The 14,838-nt window shown below is 46.8% G+C and overlaps 3 protein-coding genes across 11 annotated transcripts in view; 2 read left to right on the top strand and 1 right to left on the bottom strand.

Moving 5' to 3' along the window:
• Positions 1-14,838, bottom strand: part of LOC119550594 (homeobox protein prospero) — a 57,460-nt gene that overhangs the window by 27,636 nt on the left and 14,986 nt on the right. The gene's annotated exons all lie outside the window — the stretch shown is intronic.
• On the top strand, positions 6,433-8,684 carry LOC119550638 (MAP/microtubule affinity-regulating kinase 3-like). Its single transcript, XM_037859480.1, has one exon. The coding sequence runs from the start codon at positions 6,544-6,546 to the stop codon at positions 8,665-8,667; it is 2,124 nt and encodes a 707-aa protein (XP_037715408.1). The 5' UTR covers positions 6,433-6,543; the 3' UTR covers positions 8,668-8,684.
• LOC119550647 (MAP/microtubule affinity-regulating kinase 3-like) lies at positions 8,707-10,729 on the top strand. Its single transcript, XM_037859490.1, has one exon. The coding sequence runs from the start codon at positions 8,799-8,801 to the stop codon at positions 10,626-10,628; it is 1,830 nt and encodes a 609-aa protein (XP_037715418.1). The 5' UTR covers positions 8,707-8,798; the 3' UTR covers positions 10,629-10,729.

Raw genomic sequence — 14,838 nt, 5'->3', positions numbered from 1 at the left:
GGCGCTCGACCAAAAGGACAATGCACAGGCCGAGGATGGCACAGGATCCAGGATTCAGGATCCAGGACTCAGAAGGCAGGACGCAGGACACAACTCGGCTAATATGCATTGCACATGCAGCGAGTCTTACGCGGAGCAGGAGAATCCGGAGTTTGGGGGCCTTAAACTTTTTTCATGACTCTTGTTTCGGCAGTTTGTTTGCCCAGCAAATGCATCCAATGCAATTTTTCGGGCCGCAATATAGACGCAAGTCCTTGCTGCAATCAACTTTGCCAGGATAACGGCAAGCCAGGATCCCTCAAATGGTGTGAGATATATGGAGCAGCAGCGTTGGTTAAGCGGACGCTTCGCAAGTCAATCACTCCACAAAAATAAAACACATACCACAAAAAAAAAAAAACAACTGGAAAACAACAAAAAAAAGTCCCAAGCCGGCTAAAGTCCTTATTATCCTTGCATGTTGCCGGAGAAAAAAATGCAATATCGAATGCATTTGGAGCTGCAGCCACGCCCCACGACCCGCCTCCCCCGCTATCAACTAAACGCACTGCAGCCGCAAAGAAATTGCGAAAATGAAAACAACAAAAAAAGGTGGAGGAAAATTGGGAAATGGGAAGAGCGCGAGAGAGAGATTTTCAATTAAAAGGAATTGCTGCTCTATGTGGATTTTTGTGCTTATTAGCCTGCCTATCCGGCCTTCAGCCCCCTCGCCCCTTGAACCCCCTTGAATTCCGAGCCTAAAACCACTCGAAAGCCGTGCACATTTGGTAATCAATTTCTGTTGTTGCTGCCGTTGTTGTTTGGCGGCTGACTGACAATCTTCGCTAAAAAGCTGCCCCCCAGGCGCCTCCTACGTAGGCTACATCTACACTGTGAAAAAACGGGGGGTGAACTATCTGAAAACAACCTAACAACTAGCTAAAAGAGTAAGCCGAAATAAAGAACTTCCTTAGTAAAGATTTGATTTCTCGAAAATCACAATGCCTAGAGACTAAGAATAGTGGAAAAAGGGATACTAAAGAAATATATATAATATCTATACCTATAGGTATAGATATAGATATATAGATATCACTATAAGAAAATTTTGTGATGTTCTAATATTTTTCTAGTTATTAATTTTAAAACAAATACTAAAATAGTACCTTTAGCTATGGTTTCTAAATATCTCTCTCTTTTGGAAATTGTTTCTAAATTATTCAGTTTGTAAAGCATTGGCATATCCCATCATACATATGAAACCCAGAAGAAATTTCTCTTTGTCTTTCTAATTTTCCAAAAAAAAATACATTTCTCTGAGTGCCTCACCATAGAGCACAGATGAGATGATGCACTTGCATTATGCAGATTTCAGCTTTCTGAATTGCGACGCCGAAATGCATTCAGTGCCTGCCTCTTTTTCTGAGCCTGTCCCTGTTGTTGCCGCCGCTTTTCAATTAGGCCAATCCAAGCCAAGCCAAGCCATCGCGATTCTGGTTAGAGGCAAAGGATTAGTTCCGTCATTATCTATTCCGTATGTGGGCAGAAGTGTCGCAGTGTTCGAAGGAGATGGGGGCAAACTGCCGCATGGGCAAAATATTATTGAGAATTCTTCGGGCAGACGACTGAACAATGGATATGTGGACGTGGAATGCAAATCCTTCAGTCAGCTAATATTGTTTATCCCTAAGCAGTCCTCTTCCCGTTCCCGGGAAGGAACAAAGCCGAAAACTATGCAAAAATATAACAAAAACCGTGGAAACGCTAGACCAAATCGAAAGAAAAACTCTTTGACAATGGCAGGTAGCCAAGTCACTGAGGGTCGGGGCTAAATGAATGGATAGATGGATGAATGAACGATATAACTGCGATGCAAAGTAAGTGCAAAGGATTTGTCCACGACCAAAGGGCTGAAGTGGTCGCCGACGAATGATTGAGGAAAATCATACCCGGTGAAAACTGTGAGAAAATCAGCCGTTTTCTTGATGAAAATCGGAGATTTTACCCCCTCCTTTGACAGCTGAAAATTTTGATTCTTCTTTTATTGTCTGGGCTATATACATATGCATTCCATTTCCCTCATTTGGATGGCCATTGTTTGGTCCTTGATCGGAGGTTAAATTTGACACTTTCCAAGAAGCCATTGTTTGAACGGGTTAATTTGTGTACTTAGCCGAGAGCCAGCTGTTATTGAATATCGACAGGGAAACGTAAACCCAATTAAAGCCCTAAGTCGCCGCACACATTTTGCGGCACGTTCGTCCTTCATTTTGCACCTTTCGCGATGCGGCAAGAAGGACGCAAAAATGCAGATCACGGCCCAAGGAGTCAATGATCCTGCAACCGAAGTCGAAATCGATATGCACCCGCATTTGTCTGTCAAGATGCTGCCCTTTTCGGGACCCCGAGATCTGGAGTCCATAACTCATCGGGGCAATGTGCAAAAGTGGCTGTATCGCATATCCTGTGGCTGCTTTGTCTGCCGGAGATCCTTTTGTCCACGCCGTCGAAGTCAGCTGCAGTTGCAATCTGTTTTTTCCGCATTCAGCACGATCAAATATTGCCGAAGAAAGAGCTCCCTATCTATAGATATAGCATTCTGATCAGGTGGCGCGTGTCCGCTGGTGGCCAACTGTGATTTGTCGGTCGGAATCGCATTATGTTCATCTATTTGTGGGGCGTCAGCTGGTGTGCGTGCCACGTGTATCTGGCAGATACTTTTGCCTGAAGGCGGCTGCCTTATCGACTGTATGCTGAATTACCCGCTTCCTCATTAACATGTCACTTTGGCCTACTTGTCTTGGCTTCTCGGGCTCGCCTAAATGCAAATTCCCCTACCAGAGTTCCCCAACACTTTCAATTCAGAATCTCAAAGTCAAAAGAATAATGTTAATCTACAACTGCCAAGCTAAGAGGGCACTGAGACAAAAGTGGTTTCTTTTTAAGAACTACAATATTTTTATGATAGTTGAAAGCAGTGTTTTTGCTTACAATCTTAAATGAAAGGTTCATTATAAGTAAATATTTCATCTCTTCCATGTTTCTTGAATATACATTCATTCTTATCTTCAAAAGAGATGCAATTTGAATGGTATACTTCTGGAAGATGGGGTTAATTTTTTTCCAAGTGGATGGCCAAAAGCTTTTTAATTAAGCCCTGCCTTCAAGGAGGGGACTGGACCACGAATCGGGAATCGAGGAGAAATCACAGAAAACTGTTATTATAATCATCGTCTACGTCTGCAATCGGACCATCGCAACCATCGCAACCATCCCAACCATCCCAACCACCCCTTCTTGTCGCCTACTTTGTCATTATAATTTTTCCTTTCAGCCGGCCAAAGCGATGCCAAATGAAAGAAATATTTTGCGGGCCAAAAGAAATGCATTTTATTATTATTATTTGTTGTGGTGACTTTTTAATCATTCCCTACCAAAAACAAAGCGGTCGAACGAGGGGAAGAGGGTGTTTGAGATGGCAATGGGGGTGGGGGGTTGTTGTTCAAGAAGTGGAACCACTGGCCGATTCTTATTGGTGCACCAATACCACTCGGACAGCTCAGACAGATATGGCCATCGGCTACTCCCACACCAACGACGACGATGACGACACAGCTGATGACGACGAATGGGGAAGTCTCGAGAGCACGACAGCCCAACCACCACCATAAGAAAACCCACACCAATAAAATAAACTCCGACGAAGACGAAGACCACTACAAAGGCCAAATTCGCCGCAAAGACGAGACGATGGGCACGAAGTACAAAAGCCGAAGACAAAGTGCCTCCCCTTCGCAGCCATGACGTCACACCTCAAGAAACGCTCAAGGAAACGACCTTCAGAGCAGCCAACAGCGAATGAGTGGGTAATGAGAGGAGGTGGAAAGTGGCGAAAGAGGCGAAGTGTGAGCGAAGGAAGAGCAGGTAATGGAGGAAGAGCAGTGAGCGAAGGAAGAGCGTAAGAAGAGCGCAAGAAGAGGCTCTTCTCTGCGCTCTTACTCTCTAGCATACTCTCAGCAGCCCGTCTCAGACGTTCAAGACCTGTCTTCAGATATTGCGCTCAATGCGTTTCAGTTATACGACGCGCCTTGTATCTGAAAGTTCGCTCTCTCTCTACGGATACGAAATACGAGATACAGATACATCTGTGGACTGGCTCTGGGATTAACGCTAATTCGTTTTTGATTGCCGCCAGGGGGGATCGCCAATGGACCGATGCGTAAGTAAAGTGTGTAATTAACCAAGCACGCTGTTTTGGGACTTCAGTTCCAGTGTTTCGTAGCCCCATAGACCCATAGATAGGCCAGATCTGATCCCTTGGGTGGCACGAGAAGCCTTATCTTGCATCGTGTGGCGTGTCTTTAAGGGGGGCGTTCTTTGGTTCTCAATAAAAGAGGCGTTTTATTAAGGTCAGCTAATGGATCAACTGTATGTATATCATCGCTTTGTGCAGTAAGTGTGTTAACGAACCAGTGCCCCCAGAACATGGGGCGCCTGAAGATCCCCAAAGTCTCCGATGATGACTCAGTGCTGGTGCGGATAAACATCTTCGGGTGAAGAAAGAACAAAAAGAACAGCCAGAGAACCAGAATCAAAATAGAAGAACCAGAAGGAGAGGCGATCGGAGAAAACAAGCTAAAGATCCCATGGGCAGGGAAAAAAACAAAGGCGAAAAAGGGGGAAAACGAGATGGGAGACGACCCGCACATGTTGTCATGTGTTGGTATCTTGGGAAAATAGAGAGAGTTGGGGGGTAACCCTAGGTGGGGTGCATTGAACTTGGTGGCGAAAGGGGAGCGATTAAAAACCCACCAAGAGATCACAGATCACAAGTTCCCAGAATTAAAACCAAGCCAAGCCAAGCCAAGTACTTGTTGTTATGGCGAATTTCCACAGATCTGTGGTGTTGTTATTGCAAAAAAGAGGAAAGAAGTAGATAGAGGGGAAAGAAAACAAGAAGAGCAGGCAAAAATAATAAATACAAAGACCCAATAGTGGCAGCTGCAATTTAAAAATTTCACAAAAACTCAAAAACACACACATGTGCAAAGTGAGAGAGAGGGATACACACACTTGGGCAGGCAAAGGAGCTGAAAAAGGAAGCGAAGAGCCGGAGGAAAAGGAGACCAGACAAAAGGCAAAGCAGGGATGACGAGGAGAGGTTGCAGGCAAAACAAGTCAGCAGGATCAAGGACACACACACACACACACATACCCACAAAGGAGCAGGCAGAGAAAACCTGAAATCGTTACTCGAAAGAGAGAAATGCAAGCGAACGAGCGAGCCAAAAGAAAAGGCAGATTAAGGACCCGTTCCTTTGTAATACATTTTTTTTCCAATACATCCATGGGTAGGTAAAACCCATTAGGGTAGTTCCCTCCTAGGTAATGTAGGTACAGATCGGCAGGACATGCAAAAAATAGGAAGAACAGAGAAGCGAAGAAAATACTTTTTGACAAAGGGAAAGATTAGTTTTTCAGGTCGATTGAAAATCCATTGTTAGGGGAGAGAGTAAATTACTTGATGCACAGTGGTGTAAGATCTATCAAATCAGTGGCAGTGTTTTCGGAATGAAAAGAAAAATACTTGGTTACTTATGACGGCTGTTTCTGTTTTTTATTTGATAAGGTTTATACAGCATGCGAACTTTCGGAAAAAACGTGTGATAAGAGAAATATTTCTTTAAAAACGTTTACTCATAGTAATTTGCTCATTTTTCATTGTTTGTTTAGGGTTTAGCTATATGGCATTTAATTGTATGTCAGGGAAATTTAATTTGTTTACATAAATACAAACAAATTATATCTTAATAAAAAATTTTTTTTTGAAATATGTTGTTTTTTAAAACAAAATGACTTGAACTTAAAGATAATATTATCAAATTGATAAATGATCTTATTATTGATACAGTAATAATAATTAAAATACGTATGTGTTCCTATTACTTTTATTACTACCTAATCAAATTGAGTCCTATTCCGATTGCAACCTCTAATCGAATCATTCTTCCCTATATCCAACAGAAGGCAGCTGCTACTCCTCGCTGACGAAGGAAACCGAACACCACCAGCTGGGGTATATCCTCACTAGTCGCAAACAAGAACAACAGGGGCACACGATCGCAGCGGAGGATCACAAAGGACTCGTGCCACAGGAATATGCACCAGGGGGTTGGTGATAGCGCCTCCTGAAAGAAGTACCGACTCATGCCCAGGCGGTCGTGCGTCGAGACAAAGTGATCCTGCCGCAAGGAGCAGGACGAGCCGCTTATCAGCCATGCATGGAAATCGGGGTGGCTGAGGGTTGCAAACACACGGTCTTATCTTAAAGCTCGGGCTGTCGGGAGGGTGACGAAATAGAGCAGATGTGCAAACAACAACACCGATGACTGATGACTGACGAAATTCCGGGCATTACAACTTGAGGGGCGGCGATACTTTCCAATCCAACGACGCGTGCTCGGCACACTTGGAGATCCAGCCCAGATCCTCAACAGGAGCAACTCTCGCCTGGGCACTCAGACTCGGATTCAGATTGGGAGCCACAAAATTAACAGTATTATAATGTCCGTGGATAACAGCCTGGGAATCCTGGACTTCACATTGGCTAAGGAGAGTGAAAAGACTGCAATGACAGCAGCAAACATATACAAAACGTCAGACAAGGAGAACGACCCTGATCCCCATTTAACGGGGACTATTGTCACTACCGGCGCCACTGCTCAGCCAGCCACGCCTACTGCCGTCCAACCGGCCACGCCTACTCTATCAGCTGGCCAGGATGTGGGCGATGGTGCTAGTGGTAGTACGGAACTCAAGTTCCAGTCGTATGTGAATGGAAATGGCAATGGAGTGTACAAGATCATTAAGACCCTGGGCAAGGGCAACTTTGCCAAGGTCAAGCTGGCGATCCATGTGCCCACTGGTCGGGAGGTGGCCATCAAGGTGATCGACAAGACCCAACTAAATACGAGTGCACGACAGAAGTTGTACCGGGAGGTGAAGATCATGAAACTGCTGAACCACCCGAACATCGTACGCCTCTTCCAGGTGATCGAGTCGGAAAGGACACTCTACTTGGTAATGGAGTACGCCAGTAGAGGAGAGCTATTTGATCATCTGGTGAAGAATGGAAGGATGCGAGAGCGGGATGCCCGGGTGCTCTTCCGGCAACTGGTATCCGCCATTCAGTATTGTCATAGCAAGTTTGTGGTTCATCGGGATTTGAAGGCGGAGAACCTGTTGCTCGATCAACACATGAACATCAAAATCGCGGACTTTGGTTTCGGCAACACCTTTGATCCCAATGCCCAACTGGAGACCTTCTGTGGAAGTCCACCCTATGCGGCGCCTGAACTCTTCATGGGCAGAAAGTACGCCGGACCTGAAGTGGATGCCTGGTCCTTGGGAGTGGTGCTCTATACCCTGGTCAGTGGATCCCTACCCTTTGATGGCGGCACCCTAAAGGAGTTGCGGGAACGAGTGCTTCGTGGCAAATACCGAGTGCCCTACTACATCTCTATGGACTGCGAGAACCTGATGAGGAAGTTCCTGGTTCTAAATCCCGCCAAGCGCACTTCGCTTTCGGCTGTCATGTCGGATAAGTGGATAAATCTGGGTCATGAGGAGGCAGATCGATTGAGACCCTTTCGGGAAAAGCCCATGGAGCTGCAGGATGCTGCTCGCTTTGATCTATTAATAAGCATGGGCCACAAGCGTCGGGATGTGGAGCAGTCGGTGAAGGGTCAGCAGTTCGACGACATATACTGCACCTATATGCTCCTGGGCGTGGCCAAGCCGCGATCCTCCAACCGCAGCGCGAAATCGGAGGCTGTGCCAACAATAGATCTCACTGCTCCTTCGGTCAGTAGTCCACTGTCCAGCATCACTACGCCCACGGTTACCATAGCTCACGTAACGCTGGCAATGGACAAGAATCCGCCCATCCAATCCTCCGCAGGTTCAGGTCGACAAATTGCTTCCCGTTTGGCGAATGTTCCCAACACGCCTACTTCCACGCCGCCTTCGGGACCACCTGCCAAACCCACAAGACGCACTCCTGCCAGGACACCAGCCCGCAAGGCCACCAACCATTCGGGCAGCCAACCCTCCAGTCTCCCGCACACCCCTCAGTCCAAGAGGGCCAGTGCCAACATGGATGTGAAACCGACGCTACTGAGTGCCCAGCGACAGTTGGCCCAGAACCAGAAGATGGCCAACACACCGCCCCGCTTCCAGTACCCGGTTTCCCAGACTCCAAGTCAAGCTCAGGGATCCGTTAGAAGACCCACGACGCTCTACGAGAAGGCAGAACCGGCAGTTAAGCCCCTTTTGGCGCCCAAGTCACCAGCCATCGGAGGACGACTTCTGGAAAGGATTCCGGGAGCGGGAGTGGGAGTTGGAGTAGAAGCAGCGGAGAAGGCCTCGGACAAACCCTTCAGCCGACACAATGTGGCACGGGCCACCTTCCATTTTGGCCAGGCACGCAGTGGAAAACGGGGAGGAGTTTCAGGATCAGGTGCTGGCGGGGAGGAGGACAGCTACCAGACGCCACCCCTATCCGCTGATGACACCAAGCCCGCCTCCCGAGTGGGTTTCTTCTCCAAGCTGACCGCTCGCTTTGGCCGAAGGGTAATCCACCTGAACGAGAAGGACGCGACCGAGCAGCGCAAGAATCTCACCAAATAGCCAGGTGTCCGGCGGTTTGGGGCATTACTATGGAGTTAGAGAAAGGTTGAGTGATACAGCAAGGGATACAGCAGGACCTGCCCGAAAATTCAATTGAACTAGAAAACTTGTAATCGGTTTGTCTTTCAAGTATGCGGCGAACGATTTGCTGGGACTTACCAGAAATGACAGCAGCTAACACAGACAAAACGTCCGACAAGGAAAACGACCCGGTAACTTTAGCCAAGATCACCACGGCCCCGCCCACCCACGCAGCTGGCCAGGATGTGGGCGACTCGCCGCTCAAGTTCCAGTCGTACGTGAATGGCAATGGCAATGGGGTGTACAAGATCATCAAGACACTGGGCAAGGGCAACTTCGCCAAGGTTAAGCTGGCGATCCATGTGCCCACTGGTCGGGAAGTGGCCATCAAGGTTATTGACAAGACGGTCCTGAATGCCAGTGCCCGTGAGAAGCTGTACCGCGAGGTGAAATCCATGAAGCTGCTGAACCACCCGAATATCGTACGCCTCTTCCAGGTGATCGAATCGGAAAGATCGCTCTACCTGGTCATGGAGTACGCCAGTGGGGGCGAGCTCTTCGATCATCTGGTAAAGAACGGAAGGATGAAGGAGCCGGATGCCCGGGTGCTCTTTCGCCAGTTGGTGTCCGCCATCCAGTACTGCCATAGCAAGTCCGTGGTGCATCGCGATCTTAAGGGGGAGAATTTATTATTGGACCAGCACATGAACATTAAGATCGCTGACTTTGGCTTCAGCAACACCTTCGACTCCAATACGCCGCTGGAGTCCTTCTGCGGGAGTCCACCCTATGCCGCCCCTGAACTCTTTATGGGTAAGAAATACTCTGGACCGGAGGCTGACACCTGGTCACTGGGAGTGGTGCTCTATTCTTTGGTTAGTGGTGCCCTACCCTTTGATGGGGGAAGCCTAAGTGAGTTGCGGGAGAGAGTGATCCGAGGCAAATACCATGTGCCCTACTACATCTCCATAGATTGCGAGCGTCTGATAAGGAAGTTCATGGTTCTGAATCCCGCCAAGCGTACTACCCTATTGGCAGCCATGTCGGACAAGTGGATTAATCAGGGTCACGAGGGCGACAGATTGAGGCCCTTTCAGGAGAAACCCATGGATCTGGAGGACTTCTATCGATTGGAGGTGCTGATGGGCATGGGTCACAAGCCTAATGAGTTGGAGAAGTCACTGAAGGGGCAGCAGTTCGATGACATCTATTGCACCTATATGCTATTGGATGATGCTAAACCGCGTTCACCGGAACGCAACGTGAAATCGGTGACTTCTTTGGGGGACGTACCTATGACTTACCCAGCAAGCAGTCGGATTCCTATTCCCACTACGACCCCCAATGTCACCATTGCCCAAGTAACCCTCGCGTTGGAAAATACTCATCTCGGCCAATCTGCCACCGCTTCCAGTCGTCCAATGGCTCCTCGTTTGGCCAATGCTCTGAATAGGCCCACTTTGACGCCGCCTTCGGTTCCTCCTAAATTTATTCGCCGCACAGCCCGCAGGGCCCCCAATCCCTTGGGTGACATTCCCAGGCGACCCGAGTTCACGAGCTACTTACAAACTCCATTGCCCAAGAAACCAGCAAGTGCCTTTGTGGATGTCAAGCCAACTCTACTCAGTGCCCAGCGAAAGTTGGTCCAAGCCCAAAAGATGGCCAGCACCTCAGCCAGCTTTCAGCATCCCGGTGCCCAGGGACTCACTAGGCCAACTACATCTCCTGTCGGGACGTCAGAGCCGGCAGCCCCGCCTCTCAAAGTACTCAAGACACCCACCAATCTCAAGACCCCAACCTCCATCGCCCCCGATATCATCAAACGCACCTCGCGAGTGGGCTTCTTCTCGAAGTTGTCTGCCCGCTTCGGTCGAAGGACGATCCACGAGGACGAGAAGGACATCGCCGAGCAGCGCAAGCATCTTTATAACCGCAAGTGATACAGCAGACCCTGCCCAAAACGGACGATCGACCTTGTGTCTAGTTGGTATTTTTAATGAAAACGACTAAAATTTAGTATTACAAATAAATGTTGATTTAATGGATATGCAAATATGTGTTACGAGCTGAGGTGATCGTTCTGAACTGATCTTGAAACTTGACTGTCGAACCAATTAAAATTAATTTAGACGATCGCTTTATCAATTTAATATTTACATTTTATATATTAGAATTAGTTAATCCAATAAATCTTAATTAGTGTAAATGTAAAAAGAGAATTGTTGTTATATTTGGCGTAAAATAATATCTATGTGCTATAAAATGAATAATGGAATGATCACCCTGAAAGAAAGGAACACTAACCAATTGCCTGGAAACTTTAAAAGGGTTCACACAAAAAACAGCAACAGCAACAATTTTAGTTTGCGTGTCGTTTCCACATTAAATGGAACGAGAGACTTGGAAGGGGTTTGGAAATGAAAATACTAGGGGGTGGAGGTCCCCGTGAGCAACACGAAACCGCAATCATTTTGCACTTTTCGAGGCAACAACCAAACTAAACAGGTTAGTTCAAGGGGTTGGGGGTGGTAGTTCGAAGGCGTCGAGCGGCGGAAGGAAAAGGCGTTCACAGCCGAACATAACAATATCCGGAAAGAAACCAATAAACGGGAAATTCCGCCGAAGGGCCGCCGACTAGATGTATTTTGGTGGGAACCGAGTTGGGAAAAAGGATCGAGTAAGGGTGGTTTAGGACTGATTGGACCCATTGGGAGCGGAAGCAGAGCGTTTAATTCGTTAACTGGCGGAAGAAGGTGACTGGAAAACAAGTAACAGGTCGCACATAAATTAGACTCCCGGCTAGTGCATTAATGTGCATGTGCCCACTCCTGGAAATTTGTCTCCCACAACACCCATACCACCCCGGCAATTAGCCCCTTTCCACTCTGGCCAACTGATAAGATTGGGCCCAAACCCGAACCCAAACCGAAATGCAAACAAAAATACTCGCGTTCTATTTGCATGGGACTAGAACGGAGCAGAGCTTCGATTGTTTGCTTTAAGGGTAAACCGCATTTCCATTTATAGATATGGTTAGAGATATATGCATATAGATGGTGCTGATAAATCGAAATAGTACTTGAAGCAAATAAAAGTGCCTATGCAAACGGGTCGAGTAAATAATTTAACTAAAAGCGCGCGAGCCATCGATTAGATATAGACGGGGCGGCAGTTGAGGTTTATCAAGGACTGTATTCGATAAGATAGCCACTCCACATACCATCCTTTAACTCCCATTTGAAATGCCCTCAAAGTATGCAGCAAAAGTTTCGCCCGGAAGTGCCAATAAGAAAGCCATCCAGGACTCATCAGCAACGTCTCGCAGAACAAAGATCCTGGCTAATTTGCGGCAACAACTCGTAACGAGCATGTAAATGAAAGTTTAACTGTAACTGCAAGTTAAAACCCATTTATACCGGGTAAATGGGGGGGCATGGGTGGTAAATTGGCCAAGTGTAAGCCAAGGCTCTTGACATCTAATTGAGGGTGGATTTGGATACGTCGTCTTCCTTTCTTGGGGGGACCTTGGACCGCCTTCAAGTGTCTGCCGGTAACGCCTTGAGTGTGACTTGGGTCCGGGGTCTTGAGTTCTGGCCCTCTGCCACCCACAATTATGTCAATAGCCAAGTTTCCAGGACCAGCCGAGATTTGGTAGTGACAAAAGGTTCGCCCTCTACCATTCCCCCCCGTCATAGCGGCTTGTATTGTTTACCCTGGTTAAATATTTTACGGCCCAAGAAGTGCCACAAGAAACTGTAACCGAGTCCTGGAAAAGGGGCTTAACCTGCTGAAATGTCAAGTGGGGCCGTCGCTTCTTTTGATTTTTCACATTTTTCCTTTCGCCTGCCTTTTGCGGTCGCTTAAGAAACATTTTCCAGGCTTTTGCATCTTTTTTTGCTCGGCTTTTTCTTTGGCTTTGTTCCCTTCGCGCTTGCCAATTAGTCCTATGCGATTTTGAATGTCCTTTTCGGTTGTCCCAGTCCAAGGATTCTTATCCAGCCAACCCTTAATTAATGGCTCGCTTATTTCTCAACTTCAGTCTTCGTCCTGAGCTCAGTTCGCCAACTATTTTGTCTCATTTTCCGGCTGACTTAAGCGCTTAATAGTTTTCAGTTTTTATGTGCCATAGTTTCGTATCCCTGCTCCTGCGATCCTTATTGGTGTGTCTTCTTTGGCTTGCACTTTTCTTGCTCAAGTCGAAACTTTTTCTTATTGGAAAGGGTTCGGAACTTTGCCTGTGTAAGCGAGTCCTTGTTTTTTGTGGTCGCCCGGTAGTTAATCAATTTTTTGTCCTTTTTTTCGTATGGATTGTGTAAAAAGTTTAGTCTACAAGTATGTTCCCAAAACGAGGGGGGCCACAAGACTTTTCTGTGGTCGGGTGCAAGGGAAAACTTTTAATTAAGAAAACCTTGAAGTGATTTATTGATTAGAACTCGGCCTGGTCAAACTTTCTGTGGTCGCAGACGAGGATGGAGCCCCTCAACTTTCCGACTTTCCTTTAGCTGGAGGAGGTTCTTCTATTTATCTCTACACCGAAGACAACCAATGAGAGTCTTTCTATGGTTTTTTTATAAGAGATAATTGAGCCGGTGTAGGGGAAACCTCTTTACTTTTACGAAATCAAGTAAGTTCAACAAATGCCAAGCGCGGCGAAATCAATTCTCCATCTCACTCTGGCTGGAGAATATAGAAAAATACCGATTCGCTGCTTACGGAAGCGCAAAGAAATACACCCACTACTACCCCTGCCCCTTCTCAAACAAGTACTATACCATACCGTACCATGCCAAGCCAAACTTGCATTCAGTCTGCTCAACTGGCAGAACGAAACTTTGGACCCAGCCCACAGAAACTTTGGGCATTATTATTACTGGCCAATACGCAGTAAGAAATAAAGTCGAGGAAACAACAAACAAAATGGTGAGCACTTCCGCCCGGCCCGAAAGTAATTACCAAAAGTCGGTAGTCGGCAGTCGGTAGTTGGTAGTCGGTAGCTCCAACTTGGTCTGTGCCGCACATTTCACGCCTCCGCCCCCCTTGAAAAGCGGTCATTGTTTTAATTGTAAACAATATGAAGATAATCAGAGGCCCGAAATCAGTGCGTGGCAGGGGAGAAACTGCAGCTCAGGTGCCCGGTTCTTGGTGACACATGCCCACCTCCAACTCCACGAGTCACCCACTGTACCTTCAAAAAAAAAAGCAGAATAAAACCCAACTGCGGAAGTGTCGCCCTGACTGTGGGCACAACAAAAAAGCGGAACTACTCTTGAAAGATTTGCGTTGGACAGGCGGGCACCTTCACCTGGCTACCTGGCTACCTGGCCGCTCTGTCTGCGGCTTTTCATCGGTTCCCGGCAACTTTCGCGGACTGAGGCTGTCATGAGTTGCTGGCCCTCGCATATTATTAACGTTTTAATACGTATTTGTGCTGGCTCGCCCCTGCTTTCTGCCACTTTGGTGCGTGCTGCCTGGCGGGGGAAATGGTAATGGTAATGGAAGTGGAAGGGGATGATGGACGGGGACAGAGGGTGTGCCTCGACCACTTGTTGTGGACCGGAGCACGTGGGAAAGTGGAAAGCGGCCATCGATGCGAATGGGACCATTGAGCTTCCGCCTGGTCTTAAGTACACTTGACACTTTGGTTATTAATTGTAAGCAACAGTACTTGCAATTAATTGGAAAACAAAGATACAAATAAGTTTAAAAATAAAAAAATATAAAAATTATACTTGATACACAAAGAGTTAAAAGTCCTCGAAGTACAATCATGCATTAAAATGGTTAAGAAGAACTTGTTCTTGAATATTTGAGAAACGATTTGATATTTTTGAATACCTACTACATGTAGGTAACTAAATCGAAAAAGGTTATAAAATCAGGTGAAATGAAATTAAGATGAAATGAAATTAAAAATGGATCAGCTTGAAATTTACTGAAATCAATAAAATATCAATATTTAAGTGAACTTTTAAGAACCCAGTATTTCCAGTGTAGCTTAGAGCCTTGGCATGACCAGTGCAGTGCAGTCGAGCGATCCAGATAGCGCCGAATAGAGCTAGATCCGACTGGAGCCCAGTGCATTTGGATGGGATGGGATGCTTGAATGATTCCCGCCATATGAGACGCGACACCAGCCCAAATCGACTCAGA

Source organism: Drosophila subpulchrella, chromosome 3R (assembly GCF_014743375.2).
Source record: "Drosophila subpulchrella strain 33 F10 #4 breed RU33 chromosome 3R, RU_Dsub_v1.1 Primary Assembly, whole genome shotgun sequence".
Taxonomy (NCBI): Eukaryota; Metazoa; Arthropoda; class Insecta; order Diptera; family Drosophilidae; genus Drosophila; species Drosophila subpulchrella.
This window is presented reverse-complemented; position numbering and strand designations above follow the sequence as displayed.